General features: G+C 36.8%; 1 protein-coding gene across 1 annotated transcript; it reads left to right on the forward strand.

Annotated features, from left to right (window-relative positions):
• Positions 1 to 6,636: 6,636 nt before the first annotated feature.
• LOC140165506 (uncharacterized) lies at positions 6,637 to 20,550 on the forward strand. The gene is given in 8 exon segments (XM_072188796.1): positions 6,637 to 7,038; positions 9,851 to 10,043; positions 12,165 to 12,355; positions 13,105 to 13,314; positions 14,393 to 14,455; positions 14,458 to 14,682; positions 16,244 to 16,426; positions 16,776 to 20,550. Coding segments are annotated over 8 exon segments (4,191 nt in total). The 5' UTR covers positions 6,637 to 6,833; the 3' UTR covers positions 19,697 to 20,550.
• The last annotated feature ends 7,188 nt before the right edge of the window (positions 20,551 to 27,738 follow it).

Consider the following 27,738-nt stretch of genomic DNA (forward strand, 5'->3'; position numbering starts at 1 on the left):
TTATTCTTAGTGTAGTTAAAACTCAGTGATCCCAGCTGTCCCTCAACCAATTACAACAATTCGGCGCGGTATTTGAATCTTGTTCTGTGCATGCTTTTGGCTTGACCCAATTCCAAGAAAATACAAATTAATTGTATGCCCTATGAATGTTCTGATGTTATTGGTGACGAGTATAATTCACAATACACTCCAGACGCATAGTAACTTGCCCTATCATTTGTTATAATGCACCAACTGAAATTATTGATTGGCTCCAAACAAAACCGGTGAAATCATGGCACAGTGCAGTCCATTCAATCAAATATTGTCATCAACCTATTTGATCGTAGTGTATTTGTTATGCGTGTGAGACGACCTCTCGCGGTACGCGGTAGATTGCAAACATGCTTTTGTTGAATACATTTGAGTAGACCGCCATTATTGTGAATTAGAAAAAGGATCAAAGAAAAAAGGGTGGCATCACTGATCAATATGCATGATTACAATGTTCAAACACCCCTTACTGTAAATAGATTATCCCATCAAAAGTTTCAAGTCATTAGGAATATTCGGCTGGACCCAGATATCTTGCTGTAAATCGGTCAAAATTGAATAAAAGTAGACAAGGAAGAATATTTTTTCATCGCTTTACTAATAATTTCTGTTAGGTCTGACCGTGTTTAGCAACTTATCTTTCATAACTTTTTGCCAAAGTAAAAACTTTTCGAAATATATCCTAAAAACCGGGTGTCTAAGTTATTTGGACAGACAATAGTCGAACGCATACACGATGTTCATAACACACAGTACGCACACGGCGTGTGCATGGGACGGTGATCTACACAACAAAGGGTCGTACCATAACATGATCGAAGGAGTGGTACGTATTGGCGACATATGCGCTGCTAGTAAATTCCAATTTTCTTTGCTTTGCCGTGGTTGTTCGGCTCAAAACTAAAAGGGGATATATCTGACAATAAAACCTAACATTTTATGGCAAAGAATAGCTAATCTATGTATGAAAATGTTATAATATGGCTTTAAACGTACAAAATAATATTAAAACAAACAAAAAATATTAATCAATTGGCACATTTTGGCCAATGAAAGTTTGCTTTGTTTTTGCATTTTCATTTCCACAGAAAAAACTAGAGCTTATAGAGCCAGGGTTTGCAGGTCTTTGTACATAATTACATAAATACTTTTTTTGCCAACGAAAATGGCACTAAAAAATTAATAAATGTTTCATTTTGTTCATCTCAAAACAAACGCTTAAGTTACAAAACTAAATTATTGAGTGTATAATCAAAGCATGAACTAAGAGAAATAATTTTTTTTAAACTTGTGTTTTAATCTTCATGAGCATTCTTTGTGTTACTTTTAAATGTCGCTATTTTTTTACTATAATTTATGCAATTATTATTTTCCTCACTGTTGTTTCTAATGACTGTTTTGTCGATCGATGATCCTTCTCTAATTACATCCGCCCGTGCCTAGAGCCTTAATTCATTAGCATTTAATAGTTTTAGCATAATTGGCTTGATAGGCTTATTAGATAGGCCCTAAGTACTTACATCAGGATTTCATTTGAAATTTGTCTAATTTATACTAATAATACCAATAGCAAATGGTAACAAAACTGCGTGTGTAATTTTTATTCTTTCCATTTTAGAATTTTATCATTTACCATTAATTGTTTTATTATTTCTTATCATAATCATGCTTGGTTCATTATTAAACTTTAGGCTACTTGCATTTTTTATTTGACGCAGTAAACTTTCATTTTGGGTGCAAAGCCGTTGGTGATCCGATATAGGATAGGCCTACATACATTTTTTTTTTTAAATAATGTCTTATTTGTTGGCAGCTATTGTATGACATTTATTGTATTATAACAATATTTACACTCCCTTATGTTTTTTTGGGAAACTAAACCAGTAAACTGCTTGGTTTTGGCCTGAAATTGAAAACTTGGGTAATAGCGCCCTCAATAAAGTTCAGAATTTTTTCCTGTCTGTGATTAGTCTGTGTTACAGACTGGGAAACTGATTACTACCCACGAGCTACCAACATATGTAGGAGTACAGCATGGTAAAAATTGAGTTGGTTTCCCACCGGTCGCCGCTTTGCGCTCTCGCCGCTTCGCGGCGAGCTGTCGCGGCTTCGCCGCTCCCCCCCTCGGCAAGGATCGTGAGTCGTCTTTGACAAAGACTAGTCTGTGATACTAGCTTCGAGTATCAGGAGTCAGGACCCGACCCATACTTTCAAAAAAATAAATACCTTTTATAGCCTCAAATGAAGGTGAAATTTGTTTTGCAGTTTTACCCTATTTTGGACCAAAACACGATGTATAGGACAACCATTGCTTCATTTTTTCGCCAGCCCATAGGGCTGGTACCTAATTCTGAGATGGGGTTTGTGTACACTAAAGATTAGCTTTCTTCTATTGGTATGAATTATTTTTTTTACTTCTCGTGGTGGAAATGTTTTTGATGTCTGCTAATTCGATTTGCAAGGAAAAGAAAGTATGTTTTGCCGTTTCAACGAACGAAAACGATTGAGTATTGCCAAAGTTATGTTTGAATTAATTATGACTTAAAAAGTTATCATAGGTTAGGCCTACACATATAAACATAAACTTGTTCAGCAATCAGCATATCAAAAAATGACATGGTCAAAGCGGGGAATGATCCTGAGGTCATATCAGTGGACTACTGAGCATAGCATGATGTTTGGTTGCCTGTGAGTGCATAATTGATATGTTGATAACAAATCTAATAATGTTGTAGAATCAAAATCTTCATTATATGGACCACATTGAAGTCAAAGTAATTATCTATATCGTTTTATGGATAAAATTGACTCAAAATGTTATTGATGATATTATTGCTATCTTTAACATCAGTTTTGTCTTTTCAACGGGAAAATCCGATTGAAAATAAAGTTTTTAGGGCTAGCTATAATATTGAACAATATATCCCATATTTTGACATGCACTTTTAGAAAATAAATAAATTATTGTCTTACTTTATAAATTATAAATACTGTAAAATGACACATAACTAAAGTGAGGCCAATTTCTATCTTTTTTATTTGATTCATAAAATTACATTCAACAAAATGATTGAAGACTGAGAAAACACACAATGCAGACTATTACAGAATGGAGTAGGTACCGGTAAGATGCCATATCCATAGCTTTGCAGGAGTTTCGGACTAACAAACAACACATTCAAAAAATACAAAGTGAAGATTGTAGTGAATGATCAGTCCTTTATCATGTGCTTGCCACTATCTACTTTATAATAAACTATACATTGCGAAATAATATAAAATTATTTTAAAATAAAATGTGCATGTAAGTTGAATTAACATAGCGAATTAACTAACAACTGCAGTGTATTTCTTGATTTTAATAATAAGCATGGGTAAAAAGCAGTAAAGACAAAAATACAGAACAATTTGGAGTAATGAATTAAAGAGTTGACAGGAGTTATAGGAGTTAATATTTTTGCTGTTTCAGTGTGCATGTTCTCACCATTGATGGTTTGGTGAACTGTCATGTAACATGGATGTAAGCGTGATCCTAAAAATGCCTTTCACGGTGACCCAAACTATTTACAAGACCTCTTCTGCATTGAGGCTGGCCTTCCTTTTAAAGGGAATTTTTATCTTAATCAAGTTCCATTAGAGTATTCCACTCCGGGGGGTGGGGGCACATCAAAAAATTTTGGTGGGTAGGCTCTTATCCTGTTCCCCGGAATTTTGAGGTGGTGGGTCTTTTGGTGAGCTATACGATCGGGGTGCAATCTAGTAAAATGGGGACTTTTGGAGCTGCGCACCGACAAACAGTCAAAATCCATGGTCCTTTCTTTTGGTTGCAAATCGCCCAAACTAGAAATATATGAATGAGCAATTTTGGGGTCTTTTAGAGCTGAACTTATCAAAATCAAGGGTCTTTTGGAGCTCTATTTTGTTCAAATATAGGGGGTCTTTCGGAGCTGCGAAATCCAAAAAGTGTGTGTGTGTGTGGGGGGGGGTGTCTTTCCGGGGTAGCATACCCGTATGGTCGGCATTTGTGTTAAGTGCCACCACGGGATTCCACTCACTAAAATTGGTGACGGGGATTTTGTAAAAAATGATAATTTTTGACAATTGTGTACTATCAACTTTTATATTTTGACCCAAAATTTTAAGTTTCTATTTTACCAGTCTCACGGAAAGAAGACCACCCTTTTTGGTAAGATTCAAGTTCCCCATTAGTCTCACAGAAAGACCCCCCCCCTTTCGAACTGCTGTGCGCGCACATCCTCGTCCGCGCCACCGTGTCGAGTCCCGGTATTCCCTGGGTGTGGACCCCCCGGGGGGGGGGCACATCAAAATATTTGGTGGGTATCATTCCCCCGGAATGGGAGCTGACGGCGTACCGGTAACTTTTGGAGCTGCGAACAAGTAAAATGGGCACTTTTGGAGTTGCGAACAGTCAAAATCAAGGGTCTTTCTTGGCTTTCTGGTTGAAAATCCCGGAGGGGGCACTCACATGTATTAAAATGTGGTATGTGTATATATGTGCGGCGGTCAAGGGTCCCTTTTTCAGGCACTCCGGCAGTTCTTTATAGACCCACATTTGGATCATGCTCCCTCCAGTTCTGAACCTTAAACTCTGACAATTTTAGTTCTTTAGCCGAAATTTGGAACATTTTGGAATTTTTTTAGCTCCAAAGCCTATAATTTGGCCCAAATTTAGTTCACAAGACCCATCAAAAATGTTGAAATTTCAGTTCATCAAGCCCCTATTTTGCCCAAAATGAGTTCTTAGTTCCCAAAGTCCGCGGTCCGGCGCTCCGCTCCGCACACCCCTACCAAAATTTCAGTTGAGTGCCCCCCCCCGGTTGAAAATCCCTGAAAAAAATCCAGAAATATGGGTAATGAGCAAATGGGTCATCCAAATCAAGGGTCTTTCGGAGCTCAATATATGGTCTTTCGGAGCTGCGAAATCCAAACAGGGGTGGGGTGTCTTTCCTGGGAACATATACCTGTGTGGTCATTTGTGTCAAGTGCCCCCCCCCCCCCCACCAGGGGTTCCGGAGCCGCAGGGCCTGCAACCCCTATTGGCAGTGGCGGCACAAAGTAAATTTTAGGGGGGGGGGCAAAATCGACAAATTTTGCGCAAAAAGTGGACATTTACGTAATTTTGGGGGTTTTGCCTCAAAAGTGGGGGGTTTATTGGTTTATGCCGAAACCTGAAGTGTTCCCTTCATCCAATCATAATTTTTTTTAATGTCAAACGAAAGCGAACACATCCTCCTGAAAAACACTTTTCGTCACTAGGTCAACATATAACACAATTCAATGTTAGGGCCTATAGCAAGGCGAATGTGGAAAATCTGTTGAAAACTACCTATCCAAGTCAAAACTTCAAGTGTTCCTTACAATGTTTTTCAAATTTTGTGTTATTAACTAACTGAAAAAGTACACTAGAGTCACTAGAATGAGCAATTCTCTTTAAATTGCAAATCTTGTGCAAAAAGTTACTATTTTCGCCTGTTTTGTAAATTCAATGAACTATGACTTTTAAAAAAGAGCGCTTTATACAAATAATAATTAATATTGATATGCTGTTTTTCCTGCATGGAACAAGTTCAAAAGGGGTAGATTCCAGCGTGTTTTTTAATATTCCGATTTCCGTCGAGTATGAATTTCAGAGAAATAAACAAAATAAAAGTTCTTTTTAAACACTTTAAAATATTTTCGAAGAATTCAGATGAAAAAAATCAGTGTGAAGGTCCTAAATAGTGCAGATGGACCCCGGAGATGGGGCCCATGCTCAGCCCCGCCCCCGATTCGATCGAATTTCTGTGTGTTTTCCTCATCATTTCGAATTTTATCTTTTCAAAACAGTTACGGCATGTGCGCATGTATGTTTTCTACATCATTTGGGGATTTCACAGGGGATTTGTTTAACAAACAGCTGCAACACGCCAGTAATACACATATCTCTACATAATTACACCATGTGAATGAATGACAGTTTTCGAATCATAATAATACAGATATAATCGACCGTTATAAATATTTGGCTAAAATTGATATCAAATTATATTGCAGATTCCAAAAATAGACAAAGTTTGTATATATTTGGCAAATGTATCCCGGCAGATAATTTTTTATGGACCGATCTATTAATAGGCCTACAGGCAGGCCTATAATTTTGTTTCTTTAAAAACTACACGTACCGTATTTAATTATTTAATTTAAATATTAATTAATTAAACTCAATATTTGGTATGAAAAGGGAGAACGTGTTTATCTAAAAAAATAAAAAATTGTTTATGAATGCCTAATTAAAAAAAAATTAAATAAATAAAAAAAAAAGAAAAAAAGTAGCAAACATCATGATCCAATCCTCCACTGCACTGGGCCTAATTAAATATTTAATTAAAAAGATGATGAAGCAAAAAAAAAACCATCAGTTGATACAGTCTGAGTCATGTGCCAGCACTTATGCATACATATTCATAGAACTTTTGAATTTCCGATAAAATTTGACTTTACTCCATGATGCACTTTATATGCATAGCCTTTGTTCCCATTTCAATTCTTTGTTCAATATTCAAAACGGCCAAGTCGGCCCAACATCTGCCACGCGACCGCACGCGACACCCTGTTATCCACTCAACACGATATTTAACTTTGGTTGGTACTCAGCTGCTTTCACTTGATGCACCAACCCAAGGTCACACAAACAATCTCATCCAATACACGGGATATTATGAGGTCAAAGTTTGCGTAACTGATAAGACGGCGCATGCTGAAAATTCAAAATCTCACCGCGAAATAATGAAAACATCAACATGGACAAAATGGATGCGGGCTTGTACGACACTGTATGTGCGGAAGACCCGGAAGATATCATTGAAGATGAAGAATTTGAGGAAATTATGCCTCCTTGCAAGGAGTGCGAGAGACATTTCTTCTACAGGAAGAGCACATTTAACCATTTTGACGCCCTATTCGTGCTGATTTCGACGGTAACATTGGTTGCAGATATCGGAACAGGTATAGAATTCGGAAACCTTTTGTTGTGTTTTTTCTTTAAAAACTAGATGTCATGTTTTGTGGCATCCGTATAATTCTCGGAGTTTTTGTTGAAATTATTTATATTAGTATTGTTATATCTACTGTAATAAGTGATTTGATGCTTGTTACTAATGGTAGAAGTGAGGTAGATTAGAATAAAAATAAGAGGAAAAAAATTATTTTGTATTAAACATTTGCATGTTTGAGTGTGCATGTATGACGATCGACGACGATAAAACCATCGCGAAATGTTCTTAAAATATTGATATTTATTGCAAGTAAAATATGTTACATTTCGTGCAATTGTGTGAGAATATAAATATCCACACGTATCTTGGGCTCGGTCGTAGTTGTAGCGAAAATAAAAAAGCATTTTTAAAACTGTCATCTCATGATTTTAAAAAAAAATCAATTCATTTTGAAACACCAAAATATAGCTACCGTAGGCTAGCTACGATTGCATTTTCTAAATTTTGCCCGTTCTTGTCGCCAGTTTATGCATGTTAGTAGACTTCCGAAAATATAAATCATTTGGTAATTAAAATTGTATTTTTAAAAAATATAAAAATTTATTGCAAAAATGCATAAATTTGTAGGATGTTGCATGGTTTCGTAATTAATATAATTAGATAAATCATTTTCCCACGTCAGTTTTTTCAGTTAGCTCGCTCATTGATGACAGATCGGATTCCTGCACTTTGTCAGCGCATAAAATTTATTTCCCATCTGCTCTTGGATTTCTGTCAAATAATTATATCACAAACAGACAGGCTCTCTTTTCCCCCGGGTCTTTTTCCCATGGTAGCGTTCAAATTTAAATGCCTGCTAATTTATGCACCATGGCCTTGTTGACCCTGCGCCCTCGACCCTCGCTTGCTTGAGCATGCTGAGTGAGCCTACCGCGGGCGATATAAATCGGTGATTATTTACAAGTAGCACACCTGTATGCAAATGATGACATCATTGTGTCAACTTCAAGGTGCATGCACACAATTATGTGTACATAAGACCAGGCTGACATTGCTATTCAGCAAGGATAATGCCCAATTGTAATCTTTTGTGTACATAGTTACCCGGTGTGCAAGGAACAGGTACCACTGTTATATTCAATTTATTATAATGAGCAAACTCAGTGAACATGGTGAAGAGCTCCATTGTCAAGGGTAAATTTGGTAAAAGGTTTATCAAATATGATGTACTATTTATACTATTTATTTGGGTATAATTTTCTGATGTCTTAATCTTGTCATTCTTGTGCCTCTTGAAGTGAATTTTCTGATTGATTACTTCCTGGATTACTTCCTGGATTACATTATCTTAAAATATTAGGTATGGTAACAGTTGGTAAATAGTTCTAGTTCTAAAGATCTGTCAAACAGAATTTCATTTTCAAATTTAGAGTTATTTAAAAAAGGGGGCCTCCTCCTTTTTTCCTCAAGCACTATTGGAAAAGATCAAAAACTACTAACAATGCTAATTTTACATTGAAAAATAAAACCTATACTATTGGGGGAGGGGGGGATGAAATATTTTGTCATGGGGATGGTCCATACAATCATTAGGACCCCATTGGAAATAAGTTTACACATTTGCAGCTAGACTTATATGGGTTATTATCCTGGCATTTCGGCTTTTTGGTGTCTTTGCCTGTATCCATGTATTTGCTAAATTTGTGATAATTTGTGATTGATTACATTTATTGTTCTTGTCGATTTTGCCGAATAAATATGAATGAATGCATCCCCCAATGTTGATGCCTGATGTGGATTTCTGACCAAATTAACCTCATATTTGGCAATTTTAGCCCTCAAAGTGCAAATTTTTGCACGCTCCACACAAATTTATTCCCCTTTTGCACCATATTTTGTCAATTTAGCCTCAAAATGGCAAAATGTTCGCGCAATTTGTGTGCAGTAGTAGGCCTACCACTTATTCTATCGCCAAAAGATGTTTGATTCACTATACTTCCACATCCCTCCAATGTCAAAAAGAAACCTGCGCTACTGCTGGCCTGTGCGAATGAAACAGATCCATTTGAAGATTAATGAGAAAGGCAGGGGCATAGCCAGCTTTTTTGGTTCTGGTCAGAGGCGGAAAAATAAAATTTCGGGGGCACAAACGAAAAAATTACAGTTGCACCACACAATACATAGCTACTATATGTCTTCAAGCTTCTTAAAAGGCTTTATTAGGACAATGCGTGTGTATAGCGCGCAGAAATGTGGTATTTTAGTTTTTACACTATTTTCGCCCATTATCAGGATGGAAATGGCTTTATCTTTACAATGTGCACACAAAAATTGTGTATTTTACACTATTTTGGCCCATGATCGGGCTAAATTTTATTTTTGTTTGCCCTCCTGATTTTCTTTTTCATTTTTTGTCAGAGGGGCACTTTTATCTTTCATTTTTTGTTATGGGGGGCTGATTTTGAAAAAGTGGACTTTTTTTTCTTCAAAATTTTGACCTATTTGGACTGGGGCAGATTTTGAAAAAGTGAACTTTTTTCCAAAATTTGGACCGCCAGCCGCCCTCGTTACGGGCCTGGCCACTCCCAACAAATCAAAATAATTTTCCACTCAGCCCTTGGGTCGAGGAAATTGATAATTCTTATGTAAGGTAAGGTAAAGCCATGCAGGGGGCAATCATGGTCACCTCTGGTTAATATATATATTGGGTTAAAGTTATAGATCCCTGTGCTAAGTATTTTATATAAAAAATGTTGATTGACGCATAGATAATATAAATAATATGATCTATGATTGATGCATATTGTTCCTACTATTTTCAGATACCTTAGTAACCGTCTGGTACTTCAAGTCCCCCAACCCCCACAGTAATGCCTGGGCCAGCCTGACATTAGCCTTCACACTAGGACCATCCATTGTTATGCAAATATTCAGCGCTAGCTGGTATGTAGCTGACGAAGATATGACAAAATGGAGGTGGATCATGCATTTGCTTCAACTTGCACCATTTCAGAGGTAAGTTCAAAGGTGATCATGCATGGGTACTGGGTACTTTAAAGAAAGGCCGGTGCCGGAGGAGTTTTGACTCTTTCCCACGCTCTCCTTTTACATTGCGCATTGTAGCAATTGTAACAATGCCAAATAGACTGGCAAAGTTCATGTTTAAGTTAATGCTAGTTTCAGGGGACTTAACATTGTTCAATTTGTCCAGGTTTCTTCCCCCAAGTACCAAAACACACCTAGTTTTCTGGGTAGTGGGTATTGATTTCACTATTGCCAAAATGGGCTGTTCCTGTTGAAATCCATACACCCTGCAATGGAAGACATAACCTTAATCTCCCACCAAGGGAATGTGAATTTCGAATGGGGTTTAACTTGCCTGAATGGGCGATTCCATTTGAAATCTACACCCCTTGTCTGAGAGATTAAGGTCGGGTCAAGACAGGTTTTCCATTCCGGCTTCAGGGTGTATGGGAATAATGTTCTGATTCCCAATGGTATTGGTTGTATGACTGCAATTCAAGTCACTAGGATGATTAGGATCCACAACATGCTCATCTATTGAGGCACAGTTCTTTAACCACTATACATGTGTACATTCATTGAATGACCTTTGAATGACCCATAATTAGAGCTGTTTTAGCGTACACAATAATGCCTGGAAAAAGGAGGAGGCCTCTTTTTATTTGTTGTTTTGAGAGGTAGGCCCCCTCTAATTATCTCAAAACCATCCAAAAGTGTTTCTTGTATATTAGCAAGGCTATAGAAAGCATTCTACTTCCCAGACATATTTTTTGAAAAGTTATTACTGAATTTTAAATAAATAAAAAATAAAATTGAAGAAACCTCAAAAAGGAAGCGGGAGGGGATGTGAAACATGTTTATTTTTATATTTATTTCAAATTTTTTTCAGACAGGCAGGTGGTATATTTAGTATATAAAACTTTTATACTTTAACTAGTCAAGTATTTAAAATTGTTAAATCCATTATAGCCTTTATAGGTATGTGATAAAGAACTTTTAGGTGCATCCTTGGTGGAAGATATTCATGAGTTAGACTAGTGTTAAGTCTCCAATCTCCATTGTGGAATTGTGTGCAGCTTATGGAATAAAGCTGTATAATCCTAATTCAATAGAAGATTTGTGCTACTGCTAGGCTAATTCCATGCAGTCTTAAACGAAGGATAAACCAAACTTTTAGGAAAACTAGACTGATTTTAATACTCTTAATTTCATCTTGTATAACCAGTCTTTCATTAAAATATTTTGAAGAGAAAAGTTGGTATCTTCAGTAATCAGTAATTCGTATCTAATCTATAGTGATATGAACCATACAATTTGCGTCCCCACAAAGTTTTCTTTTTTCTTCAAATCATGATGCCCCAAAAAACATAAGAAACAATGGACAGAGAGAAAGAATGCAATGGATAAAAGCTACCCGGTACTTTAAGGGATCTGGAATGAGTGTTTTGAGTGTTTCAACAGTATTTTTTGTGGGACATGAGAGCACATCAGACATATCGAATTGCATTCTGAATACGAAGAGTGTCTTTCTGATATCAAATAATTTTCATTTTTGAAATTCACGATATATACAAATTTTATGACAAATTATTAAAATTTGATATTTTTCACATTTTTGATATATAACAGTCCTCAAAGTAAATTTTATAAATCTAATGATCTTAAAGTGTATGTAGCTGGAAGGAAAAGCTGACAATCAATTGAAAATTTGACCTTTAATATTGAAGATATGGATTTTTTTCCCCAAAAGACCTAATTTTTGTTGGTGTTTTGGGAAAAAATCCATATCTTCAATACGAAAGGTACAAATTTTCAACTGATCGTCGGCTTTTCATGCCACCTACATACACTTTTGTATAAATCATCAGATTTATAAAATTTACTTCGAGTACTGTTAAATATCAAATTTTTATAATAATTTGCCATAAAATGTGCATTACATTGCGAATTTCAAAAAATCAAAATTATTTGATATCAGAAGGACATTCTTTGTATTCAGAATGCAATTTGATATGTCTGATGTGCTCTAATGCCCCACAATAAATACTGTCCAACGGTTCATACCCCACCCCTTAAGTGATACCGTCACTTTGCTTTATTACTTCCCCACAGATACATCAGAGTTTTTCGCACAGGCCTCATTGCAAGAAAATCTGACGACCCTCTGGATTTTCAGAGACTTCACCATCAGCAGAGCGATGTGAGCATGCTGCGTCTATTTGAGGCATTTTTAGAATCGGCTCCTCAGGTTGTACTGCAACTTTACATTATGATGGCTACCGAAGATGAGAACACATTCACAGGTATGATAACTGATTGAACAGATATGATTTTATTTCACCTGTAGGAAGTATGGAAGGGGTGTAAATAAAACCCCAAACACACACCACTTCGCCCACTTTATGCATAAATGTTGACTTTTGATGTTTCAAGTCAACTTGAAAGTTTGGAATTTGTAAGCTATAAACATTTTACAAATGGTCCTCTCCATAGGCGTAGATCCCAGGAGGATGGCGGATAAATTCCCCCCAATGTTTACGCCTGTGTGGGTTTCTGTCCAAATGAACCTCATATTTGGCCATTTTAGAGTCCAACAAAAGTGGCAATTTTTTCGGGCTTTGCACGAGTGATGTACTCACCCTATGGTGACTCAAGTGGGACTCTGTTATAGGCATACTGTACAATGTAGTTCATTGATTGGTGAATACCTGGGCCTTGGATTGGAAACACCCAGTGCAACGAGTGGGGCTTGGCCAGTTCATTTTTGTCCTGTACTCTACATGTGACCTAAACATCACTCTCCTGAAGATAAAGTAATGAGAAGCTGTCAGGATTTCATTTGAACATCATGAGAACATCAGGTGTTCATGAGCTACGCATCACTAGTCTGAGAAAGTTATGGATAGCTTTCATGGATCACTCTTGCTCCCCATAAAAGTTTTAGTCAAGTCAAAGCTTTGATTTATTGCAGAATGAAAATTCAGGAATAAACGATATAAGGACTACTAAGATACCCCTTCACTTTATGTATGTTTGATGTGATTTGTTTCAGGCATATCAGCCAGTGTGTCGCTATTCTCCCTGTGTTGGGCTATGGTGGCCTACAGCAAGAATCATCGGAAAGTGAGGAACGACAAGAACGCGATGTCCATTCCAGGCTTACTCCTGCAGACCATCTGGCGTATTGGCATGATCTCATCCAGGGTGATGGCTTTGGTGCTGTTTGCATCTTTCACACAAGTGTACATATTTGTTTTTGCAGGTAAGGCATTCACTATGGACCACAATGGCCTCATTCCAATGGCATAGTTCTAAAACCTCAATTAAACAATCATAGTATAAAATTTGACCTCATGTTGCAGAGTATGAGTTTTTGTACCCAAATTTTCAAAGGTCGTTCAATAAATGTACAGATGTATTGGGGTTAAGAAATGTGCCCCTGATAGATGAGCATTTTGTGGATACTAGTGATTAGATGTGGGTCAATTAGGCTGTTCCAGTTGAAATCCATGCATACACCCCCTATGGAAGACATGACCTTAAATCTTCCACACAAGGAGTGTGAATTTCAGTTGGGGTCACCTGTATGGGTGACTCCATCTCCATTTGCAATCTGTACTCACTCCCTGTGTGGGAGATTAAGGTCATTAAGGTGATTAAGGGGTGGATTTCAACTGCCATAGCCTATTTCACAAAGACACAAAACAATGACTAAATAATGCCCACAACTTGTGATCATATTTTTTAGTATGTGTATACTATGGGCAATGATACATATTGCAAGGGCCTCAATTTCGTGTCAGTATATGAGAATCAAAAAACATTGATTCGCTTTACTTACTGCATGATTCAATGAAAGAAGTTTATTCTCGCAACAATTGTTACGAGAATCATTACGAGAGGCGATTCTGTGATTCTCGTCGAATCTGAGGCCCTGTATTGCAAAATGTTGTGTAAGTTGGCACTGTATTTGATAGATTTTAAAACTGATTTCAAAGCTTTGAATGGCAAAAAGAATAAGCCCTCATTCAGTGACAATCAGTTTCAATCAAAACAATATTTGATTATGTTTATTGTAGAATGGTAAACTAAAAACGTGAAGCAGTTAGCAGTATAGTGTATGGTCCTTAACTGATGGACCTAAAAGGGCTTTTGAAGTTTTGAGTGCTAACTTATCCCATACATATGCAAAATTTAAACCTTTTCTATCTTAAGTCAATGGACCTGAAGGACATGAGGTGTATTATTCAATCAGACTATTTGTTTTCACAAACATTTGAGATAAAAATAATGGAACTGTCTCTTTACTCTACTAATCCAATCTACGTTTTACTTTTCAGCAATCCACTGGTTCTGTATGACCATCTGGGTCTACATCCAGAACACAGACTTCTGTGACTCGTGGGTCAAGAGCGCATCTTCAACGGGGTCATAGGGGTCATCTACATCTTCTGCTTTTTCAACCTCAAGGAAGGCAACTCCCGCTTCCGCGTGACCCTCTTCTACGCCATCATGTTTGGGGAGAATGTGATACTCATAACAGTGTGGTATAAATACAGAGATACAGAGATGATTGAGAGCTGGTATGACCCTGTAGGATTCGGCATTGTTTTTGGAGGCTTTGCTATTGGTAAGCATACATTTTTTGTGAGCATATCCACTTCTTCAGTACAAATAAGCTGGAAAGATGGTGATTAAGTGACTGGTGATTTCAAGATATTGCTAAAAGAGGCAGCCCCACCAGAGCAGTTCTTCTGGGGTGAACCAAACCTGCCTGGTTATCAAATTAATCAGTGACGAGGTTATCTCTGATTTTGACAGGTGCTAATTGATGCAATAACATTAAAACATCAATTAGCACCTGTAAAATTAAATAACCTTGTCACTGATTAATTTGATAACCAGGCAGGATTGGTCCGCCCCAGAAGAACTGCTCTGGCGGGGCTTCCTCATTAAGATGTTATGAATCCTATACTGTAAAAGTAGAAATTTTTGCGAGGTTTTTATTTTCACGAATTTCGCGAGTGGACATAAAATCGCGAAAATAAAAACTCGCGAAAATAACCTTTTGCATTAGGTTTCTATTGTATCAATATCAAAACCGCGAAATTTAATTCTCGCGCAATTGACAAAATCTCGAAAATATCTTCTCGCGAAAATATTGACTTTAACAGTATTTCAAAACCAGTTTTTTTTCTGGTAGATAATGACAGAAATGTTTCCAACTCAACCTAAAATAATTACACAAGCAGGTTAAAATGCTATTTTTACATTAAAAAGCATGTTTGAAAAGTTAGGTTTGAAAACTAAGTTTGAAATGAAACTATGTTGATTGTACAACTAACTGCAATGAGCTATTCCAATTGAAATCCATACAACCCTTATTGAAGACATAACCTTACATCTTCCACACAGGGAGTGTGGATTTCAAATGGGGCAATGTTACTCCATTTCAAATCTACACCCTGTGGCCTGTGTGGAAGATTAAGGTCATGTCTTACATAGGAAGTCCCTGTGTGGTTTTCAAATGGAATACTCTAATGTCTTTCCAAGTTTTAGATGTTCAAGTTCAAATTCCCAAACCCATTTGGCTATTTCAAAAGTTAATGGCACCTGAAACCCAAAACAACTTATTTTTCAAATGTAAAAATATTTTCTATATTTTCGAATGCCAATAATGTCTAAATTAGAAGGTAAAAAACATAAAGGGAATAATTCTGGAGTACTACCCTGCACACAGGTATAACCCTACCCCTAACAACCTTAATCCTAATTATAACCCTAACCCTAATCCACCTTAATCCTAAGCCACCCTAATTATAACCCTAACCCTAATAACCTTAATCCTAATTATAACCCTAACCCTAATCCACCTTAATCCTAAGCCACCCTAATTATAACCCTAAGCCACCCTATTTATAACCCTAACCCTAGCACATCCTAATCCTAACCCATCCTAATCCTAACCCTAATCGTAACCCATCCTAATTATAACCCTAATCCTAATTATAACCCTAATCCTAACCCTAACCCTAAAACACAATGCGCACAGGGTATTCCAGAATTGTACCAGATATAGTTGAAAAAAGTTAGTCTTGGCTTAAGCATGGTGTCAGTTATTAATAAGGTAATAAATATTAATGAAAGCAACACAGTAATAAAGAAATACTTACCTTTATATTTTAATATAGGTGTGTCCAGCATGTTGTTGTACTACCGCTTCTTTCATCCGCGAGGATCAGGAGCCATCCTGCTTTTCAAGAAGAAGAGGAGGAAAGATGAAGATCAACACCGTTTGCATCCTAGCCACCGTCCACCGCGAACACGTTTATCGGACCAGGCAGAAATAAGCCGACGCAACCTTTCCCCACACTAAGGCACCGGCGTTCCCCCATGCTAAGGAACAGCCGTTCCCCTACGCCAAGGAATAGCCGTTCCCCTACGCCAAGGAATAGCCGTTCCTCTACGCCAAAGAACTCCCCTCACAAACATTCTGGCACAAGCCCCTTGGCATACCCTATAACCACCAGGTCACTTACACCATGTAAATATTCTCCTCTCAAATCGGATGGGGAACTCCCCTACGACAGATATGGTATGCGCCGTGGCCCACATCGCAGTCAGAGTGAAGCATGTATTGATTCCTTTAGCAGCAGCACAGTTACCCCTGCAGCCCAAACAATGGGTAGAGTTTATTCGGAGCATTTGTGCACGCACAATAAGACCCGATAGAGACGGCCAATTTTGAATTTTCCGGTTTTGCGACCGATTTGGTGAAACAGTTTGACAAGAAAATGGATACTGCTTGCACTTCTGCTATTAGCAACTGTAATTGTTCTTATGGATCGTATGGGTTTGATGTGGAAGCCCAAACAAGTCATTCTCATTCTGATATGAGCTCCACTAAATCCGAGCACAAAGTCATGGTGCACGCTTCATCATCCTCACAACCAGATATGAGGCAGGCTGCCATGACAACAGTCAATGAAAGCGATGAAAGTTCTGTACTTCTGGAACCAATGCCAAGCACAGCAAAACGTGGATCATCATTATCTAGGATCAAGAGCGCATACGAGGTACAGAATATGTATCATGAAATGCTGGAGGAGGAAAGACCAAAACGCACAAGCAAAAGACAGCTTATGTTCGGACAACAAAATCCGAGTCCAACTCCACCTGTCGGCAGTGTTAAAAAGAGAACCCCTAGTCCTATGTGCCCATACCACCAACAACTATCGGCACAAAAGTTCCGGAGTTTACCGGCTCCACGGCAACAGGCTTGGCAGGTCTGCGAAGTCAATTCAGAGCCACAGAGAAGCCAGAAGGTCCATAACGTCAGCCGAGGTTTGCCTAAAGTTCCACTGAAACCGGATTTGCAGCAGAGTAGCCAGATGCAAAACAAACTGAAAATACCACAAGACACATCTAAAGCAGAAAGAGCAATGCTGAAGTGTGGTGAAAAACGCAAGTTCAGTTTCAGAGAGAAAGTACCAGCAGCTTCGCTGAAGGCGATGCGATTTACTCCTAAAGTGGCCCGAATGGCGCCACCAGGGCATGGGGGTGCTGCGCCTAATACCCCTATCTGGAAATTGAGGGATCTCAATGCTAGGTTGTGGCAGCCTAAAACGGTGGATATATATAATCCGAAATTGAACAATTCATCTAAGCCAAAAGTAGTGGCTCAAAGATTGGATTCCCAGTCCATCCAGTCTGCAGGTCAATCAGGTAATCATAAATTTTCATTCAACTCAGATTTAGATAAATCCTCACCCCAATTTGGCAATTTCTACAGTATATTTGCACCGCAGACGCAGACAAAAACAAGCAATAAGACAAACACTACTACCCCTATGTCCAATATAGGAAACACCTTAGCATCATCAAGTGGTGCAGTCCCTACTAGCTGTAGCTTGAGAAAAAGTTTTGAGAGCAGCAGAAAGAAGAGCCCTCCAAGTAACCCTAACTCTGCTGGCAAAATGGAGAATATTTATGCCACCATTGAAGAGGAGGAGTTGGAGAATACCGTTTATGAAGATTTGGCATCTCGTACAAACGGCAGCGGTGGTAGTAGCGGCACAGGGAGTGGCGGCAAGAAACGTAAGCTGTCGCCTGGTGCAGATTTACCACAGCAAGATTTGAAGCCAAGTCATCAATCGGCTCATCCCATTACACCTCTCACTCCCTCCAAATCATACCGTCTTGCTGATCGCGATTTGGAGAACAGCCCTCACAGGCACCTGTCTTCCTCATCTAGTAGAGCAAGATCAAGACTGGACTATACTGGTTCCAACCAGCCTTTCAATGCTGCTGGTGTGTCTGTTACAAGCAACCAAACTAAACCAAATCCAAGTGTAATGAATAGAAATGAGCAACCAAACAGCAGAGCTGAACTTAATTCATATAGAAAAGAACCAGTTCCAACTTATAACATTAGTCACACAAGAACTTTCCCAACACAGTCATTATCAACAAGGCTTCCAAAGCCACCGGAGTTGCGCAGTTTGAAAGCAACTTCAGAATCAAGCCAAGCAATATCTCTGCCCAAGCCTGATAACAGAGTTGATAATATTACGCAGCAGGAGAAAAATGAGACCGATTCTCCTCTACTTGAAGAACTTTACATATCAATGGCAGCAAATGTTGTATGTAAACCTATCCAATCTCAGATAGAAAGCCAATCACCAGTAGCAAATAGCATGCCTGCTATCAACAGGTCGCAAGCAGAACAACCTAATATAGCAAAATCTGGATCAAATTCAAGAGAGGTACAGTCGAAGAAAAAGAAGAACAGCGGTAAAAAGTCATCGTCTTCTCTCGAGAAACAATGCCAAGGTAAATCTCAAAGCTTGCCGGAAATCACTACAGCATCCGGAGAGGTGTCGCAAGTAAAGAAGGTAATCAAACCCAAGGCCCAGTCAGATAATAGAGAAACTTTTAAACAGCCTTCCTCATCAGGAGGTGGTAGAAAACCTCTTGCCCAGTTACAACAAAATGGAGCTAACACAACCTTACTAAACCGGGGTTCCACATCAAACAGGTCGTCCAGCAATGATAAAACCAAGACCAGTCGCAAATCAAAACCTTTGTCGCCAATTGAACAAGCGGTTCCGTTGATGCAAAGCACGCCTGCCTTGCCCGACTGTAGAAAATTACTAAGATTTGAAAGCACTGGCGCAAAACCTAAAAATAAAATGCAGGATATTAATAGTGCAGAAACAAGAAAGAAGAAACCTCTGTCCCCTGTAAAAAGTAACTCCCCAGATGAAAATCAGAGTATAGTAGACTCTACCCCAATTAAGATTATGAATGATGAGTCGAGGATTATTCTAACAGGTACGTCAATAATGGAATCAAGATTGCGCGAGAGAATAGGGAGATGTGACCCTGAAGCTTTCAGGTCGGGGAAAGAGAATCTAGCATTTGCAAGGATGCTTGATGCATGGAGTCCAACAGATTCATTCATCTCTTCCCTGGCATTTCAGGTCACGTATGATACTAGACGAATTCCACCTCAGAAACCACCACGTCTGACGTCCCTCAGTCAAATCCCAATCCCAACCAATACACACATGTCCCTCCAAAAAATCCCACCAAATATGGTAGCTGATAATGTGGTAAAATTTTCAAATGCTAGCGATTCGTAAAATTATATATGAAGTTTCAAGTGAAAAGTATTATTATCGGGCAACATCCTTGTAAAAATTTGGCAAAAAGGCTGGTCTAAGGTAAGCTTGATTTATGCTCTACTACCTAAAAACTTGATAGCTTACTATCAAGCACTTTTAAAACATGCAAACATGAAGAGCCCCATCCACAAAAGTGTAAAGGGTTTTGAGCAAACCATTGATACACAGTTATATTCGAACAAGTAAACCTGCAAATGTGTGTCTCAACCCCATTAGCTCAGTTGGTAAAGTGCCAGACTTTGGTACAATTTCATGTTTTCAAAAGCTCTTGATAGTAAGCACATAGGCTAACTCTCGAGTTTTTACGGTATTGTTTCCTGACCTATAGAAGGATGTTGCCCTTTTACCAATTTTATATTATTTTTACCAACTGGTGTTATTTTATTATCCAGTTTTAACTTTTACATAATATGTGCTACTAAACTTTAATGCAATTGTGAATTATCCTAGCAAAGAGAAAGAAAATTATACTACCCTTTATTAGCAGTTTTTAATTTACGCTATTTGAAGCAAATATATACTGCAAGTATATATATATATAGGAATGACAATTTTCCGATCCAATTGATCAGTATCTTGTATTAAATTATATATATATAATTCAATTGTATTCAAATAATGATGTATTACTTTAGTACAAAATGTATTCAAGAAAGTTGATGTGCTGTTTAGATTACATGTATTCAAAGTATACTTGTTGAGTATTACTCAATTATCAACTAAACACCTCAAAAAAAGTAACTAAGCCCCCTTAAATAATGGCCGTTATTCAAAAACGGGCTATTGTAGTACAAATCTGTAAAATGTGTTGGAAGCAGCGCATTTTGACACCTCATTTGATACGATAGCCCAAAAACAATAAAACACCGGTCAATTTAATGTAGTGAGGTCCAGATTTGAAAGTTGCACTTACATACAATACAAAAACACTAGGATATCATTACACAGATTTCCTTCCATTACACTGAATACAAAATCAATACAATTTACTGCAACGTTCAAATCTTGGGTTACATTATGATTTAAATGTACGCTGTGATGTCAATATTTAGTCAATTGCTACAAAGGAGGTGTCAAAATGTGCAGAAATAAATTATGCTTCCAACACATTTTACAGATTTGTAATGCAATCACCCGTTTTTGAATAATGGTCATTATTTAAGGGGGGTTAGTTAGTATTTTTGAGATGTTTGTGAATGGTCCCTTCTGAAAGCTAACACTGTAACACAGATGGTGCGTTTCTACAGGTTTGCCAAAGATAAAACTGCTGAAACGTTAATTTTTATGAGTACGAAAGTAACATGTTCAACACTTACATGTGTTTGCAGCCATGAATAGCCGTTCATACTTGGGTTAATGAAATATCAACTCATTTGTTAAATTGTTGGGCATATATGTTTTATGAATTTTTATGAATATGAATTATGTTGTGGCATCCAATACTGAATGTCATATGAAGAGCTTTGTTTCAAAACCCCTTACATCCACTTGAGCAATTTTGAGAACACATCCAAATGTCATCAAAAAATCACTGATATATGGGGTTTGCAACAACAGCAGTTTTTAGCGGGATGTATTGCTTGGGTAGGATGAGCATCCTGTCAAAAACTGCTTTTGTTGAAAAACACCTTACATGTCTATCAGTGATTATTTTGATGTGTTCTCAAAATTGGGCAAGTGGATGTAAGGGGTTTTGAAACAAAGCTCTTCATATCGTGAATCACTGCCATACGGAGGCAAAAAAGTTGCAACAGCTTTTGTTATATGACCTCAAATAAATAAGGGCACTGTATATTCATTATCTGCCATCATTCAACAGTACGCAGTTGTTTTTATATCAATTTATGAATTAATGTATAATACATTGTATTACCCAGTATTATTTTGATTGAAATAAGGTTTAAGACAACCATTTTAAAACAGTAAACACCATAAAGAGTTTCAGGTGCTAGTTATGCCATTGCCAATGGCCCCATTGCTGCCAATATTTGCATTGTAAAAAAGTTTTGAAATTTGTTCACCGACGCAGCTTTATACAATTTCAATTCTGCCAATTTGCAATTTCTAGTTTAAAAACTAGCTCGCTGTTACTCTATGTGCTGAAGTAAACTTTCTCATTTTATTGTAATTTTTAACTTTTATTTACAAAAGTCATCCATTTCTCAATTTTATTGAACAACTAATCAGCTATTTTGTAATTGTAAAGTGTTTGCAGTGAAGAAATCTTCCTTTTAAACTAGTGAAAAGTAAACCTTAGCATACTCGGTCTTTTCAACTGAACATTAATATGTAAATTGAGATGTTGTTTTGCCATGTGCAAGCCAGCTAAAGTATATATTATCAGTATTCTTACAATTAAATTCAACATTGTGTCTTTCTTTACATTTGTCTAATTTTACTCTTTGTGAGTAAATAATGTTGCCACCAGGCCTTATATTAAGTATGCCTGGACCAGGAGCTAAAATGAGCTCCTGGTCCCAAAGATGGCTTCTGGTCCTATAGTTGAGTTTGTAGACACACCAGGAGCCAAAACTGGGCAACCATGGGGCAAAAAAAAAGAAGAAAAAAGCCTGGGTGCCTGCTTAATATAAGTATTGGTTGCCATTAATTGATGTAATTGTATTCTAAGAGTGCAAATTACCCACAGCATTATATTAGTCACAAGAGAATCAAACTTGTTGAAACTTCACCTGACCCCATGCCAGTTTGGATACAAATTTCAACGACTGGATACTTAAAAGTATCGTTCTTATCATGAAAAATCTGAATCCGTTTGATATTTCTGAATTGATTAAGAGATGGGGTATGAACGTTTGGACAGTATTTATTGTGGGACATTAGAGCACATCAGACATATCGAATTGCATTCTGAATACGAAGAATGTCCTGATGATATCAAATAATTTTGATTTTTTGAAATTTGCAATGTAATACACATTTTATGAGATGATTAAAAATTGATATTTTTTATACAGTACTCAAAGTAAACTTTATAAATTAAGTGTATGTAGGTGGGATGAAAAACCGATGATCAATTGAAAATTTTGACCTTTCGTATTGAAGATATGGATTTTTTTCACCAAAACACACAAAAAAAAATAGGGTCTTTTAGGGAAAAAAAAATCCATATCTTCAATATGAAAGGTCAAAATTTTCAATTGATCGTCGGTTTTTCCTCCTATCTACATACACTTATTTATAAAATTTACTTCGAGGACTATTATATATCAAAAATGTGAAAAATATCAAATTTTAATAATTTGTCATAAAATTTGTATTATATCGTGAATTTCAAAAAATCAAAATTATTTGATATCAGAAGGACATTCTTTGTATTCAGAATGCAATTCGATATGTCTGATGTGCGCTCATGTCCCACAAAAAATACTGTCGAAACGCTCATTCCAGAACCCTTAATATTTTCAATAGAAACCATAGAATATTATGGTTTAATCTGTATGCTGTATTCTAAGATATTATCTATCTTGAATATTTTAAAGTAATGTTTAAAGATGTATAAAAACTAATTTATATTTATGTGTATAAAATTGGCTATGACTTTGTATAGTAACTACGCTTGCCTGTATATGCTTAAGAGTGCTTTCTAAATTTCCGTTTAGTTATGTTTTTATTTACGTATTGCTTTTTAGACATTCTTTCGATATCTTGGACCAAGTTTATAAATAGATGTATCAGGTATTGCAAAACTAAAAATTTTTAGTATTTTTATGAGTGAATATTCATATAGTGCTGTAGTGGAAATAAAACCTAGTGAATTTTGACCTCGACACTACACACATTGTTGCTCAGCAAGAATATTTTTCAGCTCTACTAGCACTGTACTCCTGTACTCTCATTCATCTGGGAAATGTTCAAATTGTGATTTAGCTGGACTAGCACCTTCAGCAGATGGTGGATGATGTGGTATATAAACTGGCCTCAAAAAGAAACTTATAATTTTTCACAAGGTCATATCTTAAAATCCTGTTCATAAAAATGAGCAAAAATTTCACACAGGATTACTTCAATACTCTACTCTGACACAACAGCAAAATGCACTGACACGGAAGAGCTTCCTGGACCACATTCACAGGCAAATATTTGGCATCCAGCAAAAGAAATCTGTGATAATGCATACAAGATCCTCACAGAGGTGATTATTTCCAAAGAGTAAGTGAAATAGTATGGAACGGGCTGCTTCTGCTTTTTACACACTTTCTTCAAGAAACAGGTCTTGTTCCACACTATTCCAGTACTCACAGATTTCTTGTGTTGGGTTCCAATTATTGGGCTGTGAATGTGGTCCAGGAAGCTGTTCCATGTCAGTACATTTTGCTGTTGTGTCTGTTGATAACTTTTGGTTACTGATCAGTGTTTAGAGTAGAGTATTGAAGTGATCCTGTAGTGCAATTTTGGTTCATTTTTATCAACAGGATTTTAAGATACGACCTTGTGAAAAATTCTAAGTTTCTCTTTGAGGCCAGTTTAGTTATTTTTGATGACGTCATATTATCACAGCACTACAATCAGCTGAAGACTCCCATTTGCTGTCGAAGTGACGTAATAATCGGATTAACTACAATAGCAATACAATTTTGACTATATCGCCCTGCACTACAAGTAGGTTGCACTCATCATCTGTGTATGTCTACAATCATAGATTGAATACCACATGAACGTTGTAGTGCAAGGCAATATAGTCAAAAATTGTATTCATCCATTGCTATGGTAGTTAAGGTGGTACTACACCCCTGCCCAATTTTGAGTCTATTTTTGTATTTTTCTCAAAAATTATAGCGCATTGGTGACATGTAAGGTATGTATATTATAGGGGCAAGGACTACAACTACTGCACTGGCAATCTTATTTCAAGCCAGACAACAGTTGTGGAGTTACAGTCAAAAATGAGGAAAACCAATATTTGATCAATAAATCAATAACTACTTGCCTTGAGTTGCTGAATTTTCAGTGCAGTAGTTGTAGTCCTTGCCCCTATAATATACGTATCTTGTCACCAATGAAAAATGCAAAAATAGGCACAAAATTGGCCAGGGGTGTAGTACCCCCTTAATCTGATGATTCCGATTATTACGTCACTTCGACAGCGAATTGATCTAGCGTAAATGTTCCAGCCAGTGAGCGCTAAATTGTGTAGCGTTGAAGTCAAACACACACAATCTTTTCAATGTTCTTTCTCACACTTCTGCTGCTTTCATTTGATTCCTTTGGCTGTTGCAATATTTTTTCAAGTATTATTTTATGTTGCTGCTTGTCTGATTTTTGTTTGAAAACATTTAATGTTTGTCTATTTCTGTTCAAATTGCAATATTTCAAACTATGCTTCTTTCTTTTAATTTGCTGCTATTTTTATTTACAGTATACATTCGACCTAATTAGCTTATACATTTTTCTTCCTGATGTGACAGTGCTGCCAATGCGTTGAGTCAACAGTTTTGCTTGCACATCTATGCGCCATCTTTAATCGTGTGCGTGTATACACCAGCGCTTTGAGCAAATGCTAGCAAAGTTGCGCCCAAGGAAATGCACACTGACATCACTGCCACATCGGGGTGAAAAAATGGTATGAGTCAGTCATATTCAGGGGTATTTATTAAAAACGATGGATTGAACATCAAACTCCGGAAATTACATGATGTAACATTAAAATACATAATTTTAAACCAGTTTTAGATGGTAATTTTACTTTGACACTTGGCGGAATTTAATTGATGTACAATTGTATTGAAAAGAGGGGGAGGGGTGCTTACACAGTTGGTCACTTGAAAACATAAGCCTGTGCACACTTATCCCCATGAGAACTACCTGCTGATTGGCCAAAAAGAAGTTTTCATTATCAATTGGACCAATCAGCAACATTGTTAGAATAATTTCACCACACAAAAAAATTGGGGTGATTTGCAAAACTCCATTCTGATTGGTGATTAAAGTGAAGATATCATGTAATTGACCAATCAGAGGCAATGTTAAATCGGCAGGTAGTACTCAGGGGGTTAAAGGGGGTGCTAATTAGGTTGAATACTGTATGTTTCTGATGTACCTAAAAACCAAAGTTTTAGTACAAACATGTAAATGATGTAATTCATACATGTAGGATATTCAAGTCTTATCACACAGTTACTTGTGTTCTCTATCTTTCAATCAAGTAACAAATTCTTTCTTTCACTGTCTTTTTATTATGTATATAATGAACTAATGTTTACTTATGATATGTGTAATATACTACATAACATACATCGATGGGTCAGTGACACAAAGACGTAACTCCATTTTTTTTGTTGCAAAAATGAGATTTTGATATCAACATCTCAATGTGGACCAATGTCAAAAAGTCAATGTGGACCATTATCTTTAAACTCATTTTTCTCAGAATGGCCAAAATGGAGTGTCACTGACCCCTCGACATAATGTTGGAAATTATGTTCAATCTGTATTCAATAATGAAAAAAAAAAAATCATTAAAATGTTACTGAATTTAATTATGATATTCAATTGTGTTAAGGTTTTTGTGTATGGTAATCAGTCTTGCAATAATCATGTTATTCACTGACCCCTCGACATAATGTTGGAAATTATGTTCAATCTGTATTCAATAATGAAAAAAAAAAAATCATTTAAATTTTACAGAATTTAATTATGATATTCAATTGTGTCAAGGTTTTTGTGTATGGTAACCAGTCTTGCAATAATCATGTTATTCATATCTACATGTAAAGTATGTATTGTGATATTACAGTACAATATAAATGAAATACTAAACAAAAAGAAAAGCCTCTTGTGTCATTTGTGTGTCGTGTGTTCAGTCCGTCATCTGAGCTTATAAAATTATAAACATCTCACTAACCCTCCTTGAAAAATGGCCATTATTCAAAAAGGGACTATTGTATTATAAATCTGTAAAATGCGTTGGAAGCAGAATTTATTTCTGCACATTCTGACACCTCATTTGATACGATAGCCTAGAAGACAATAAAACACATGTCAATGTAATGTAGTGAGGTCCAGATTTGAAAGTTGCACTTACAACAATTATTAACAATACAAAAACACTCGGATATCATTACACAGATTTCCTTCCATTATACTGAATACAAAATCAATACAATTTACTGCAACTTTCAAATCTTAGGTTACATTGATTTAAACGTACGCAATATTTAGTCAATTGTTACAAATGAGCTAGTGTCAAAATGTGCGGAAATAAATTCTGCTTCCAATGCATTTTACATAATTTTAATACAATCGCCCGTTTTTGAATAATGGTCATTATTTAAGGGGGGTTAGTTACTTTTTTGAGATGTTTATAAGGATGTGATCTGATCCAATCGGGCAGCATTTTTAATGACATTCCATTTAAAATCCACACCACCCCTGTGGAAGATTTAGCTAAATGTCTTTCAAAGAGGGAGTATGAGTTTTCAATAGAATAGACAATTGGGTAACTTCCATTTGAAATACTCGCTACAGTTGTGGAAGATATAGGTAAAGCCATAATACAGGGGGAATACGAGTTTCAAAATGATTAACCCTGACCAGTTACATTTGAAAATCATATTCCCCCTGTGGAAGATATTTCCAAAATATCTTCCATAGGGGTAGTGTGGATTTCAACTGGATATATAACCCAATACATCAACTTGCCCAATAGTAGTAAAGTGTGCTACTATTGAAATCCTGAACATCTTTTTCCTGTATTTAATTCTCTGACATAAAATGTACCATTGAAAGCAACAAATGTGTCGCACAACTATGCAAGACTCTTGTTCTTCCTATACACCAATCCGAGAAGCGTTTACTGTATTTGGCCCTCTATTGACGGCAACACAGATGTACCAGAGCGGGAGATTTAATTCGTAATTCAATACTCATGATTGTGTATTGAATATCACTGTTGTGTACATTTTCCGGGTACAATTCTGTATAGCACACAATAAATAATGGATGGAACCCCGACCTCGGGACACCGTGAGTTTTACATCGGG

Source organism: Amphiura filiformis, chromosome 12 (assembly GCF_039555335.1).
Source record: "Amphiura filiformis chromosome 12, Afil_fr2py, whole genome shotgun sequence".
In the NCBI taxonomy this organism is placed as follows: Eukaryota; Metazoa; Echinodermata; class Ophiuroidea; order Amphilepidida; family Amphiuridae; genus Amphiura; species Amphiura filiformis.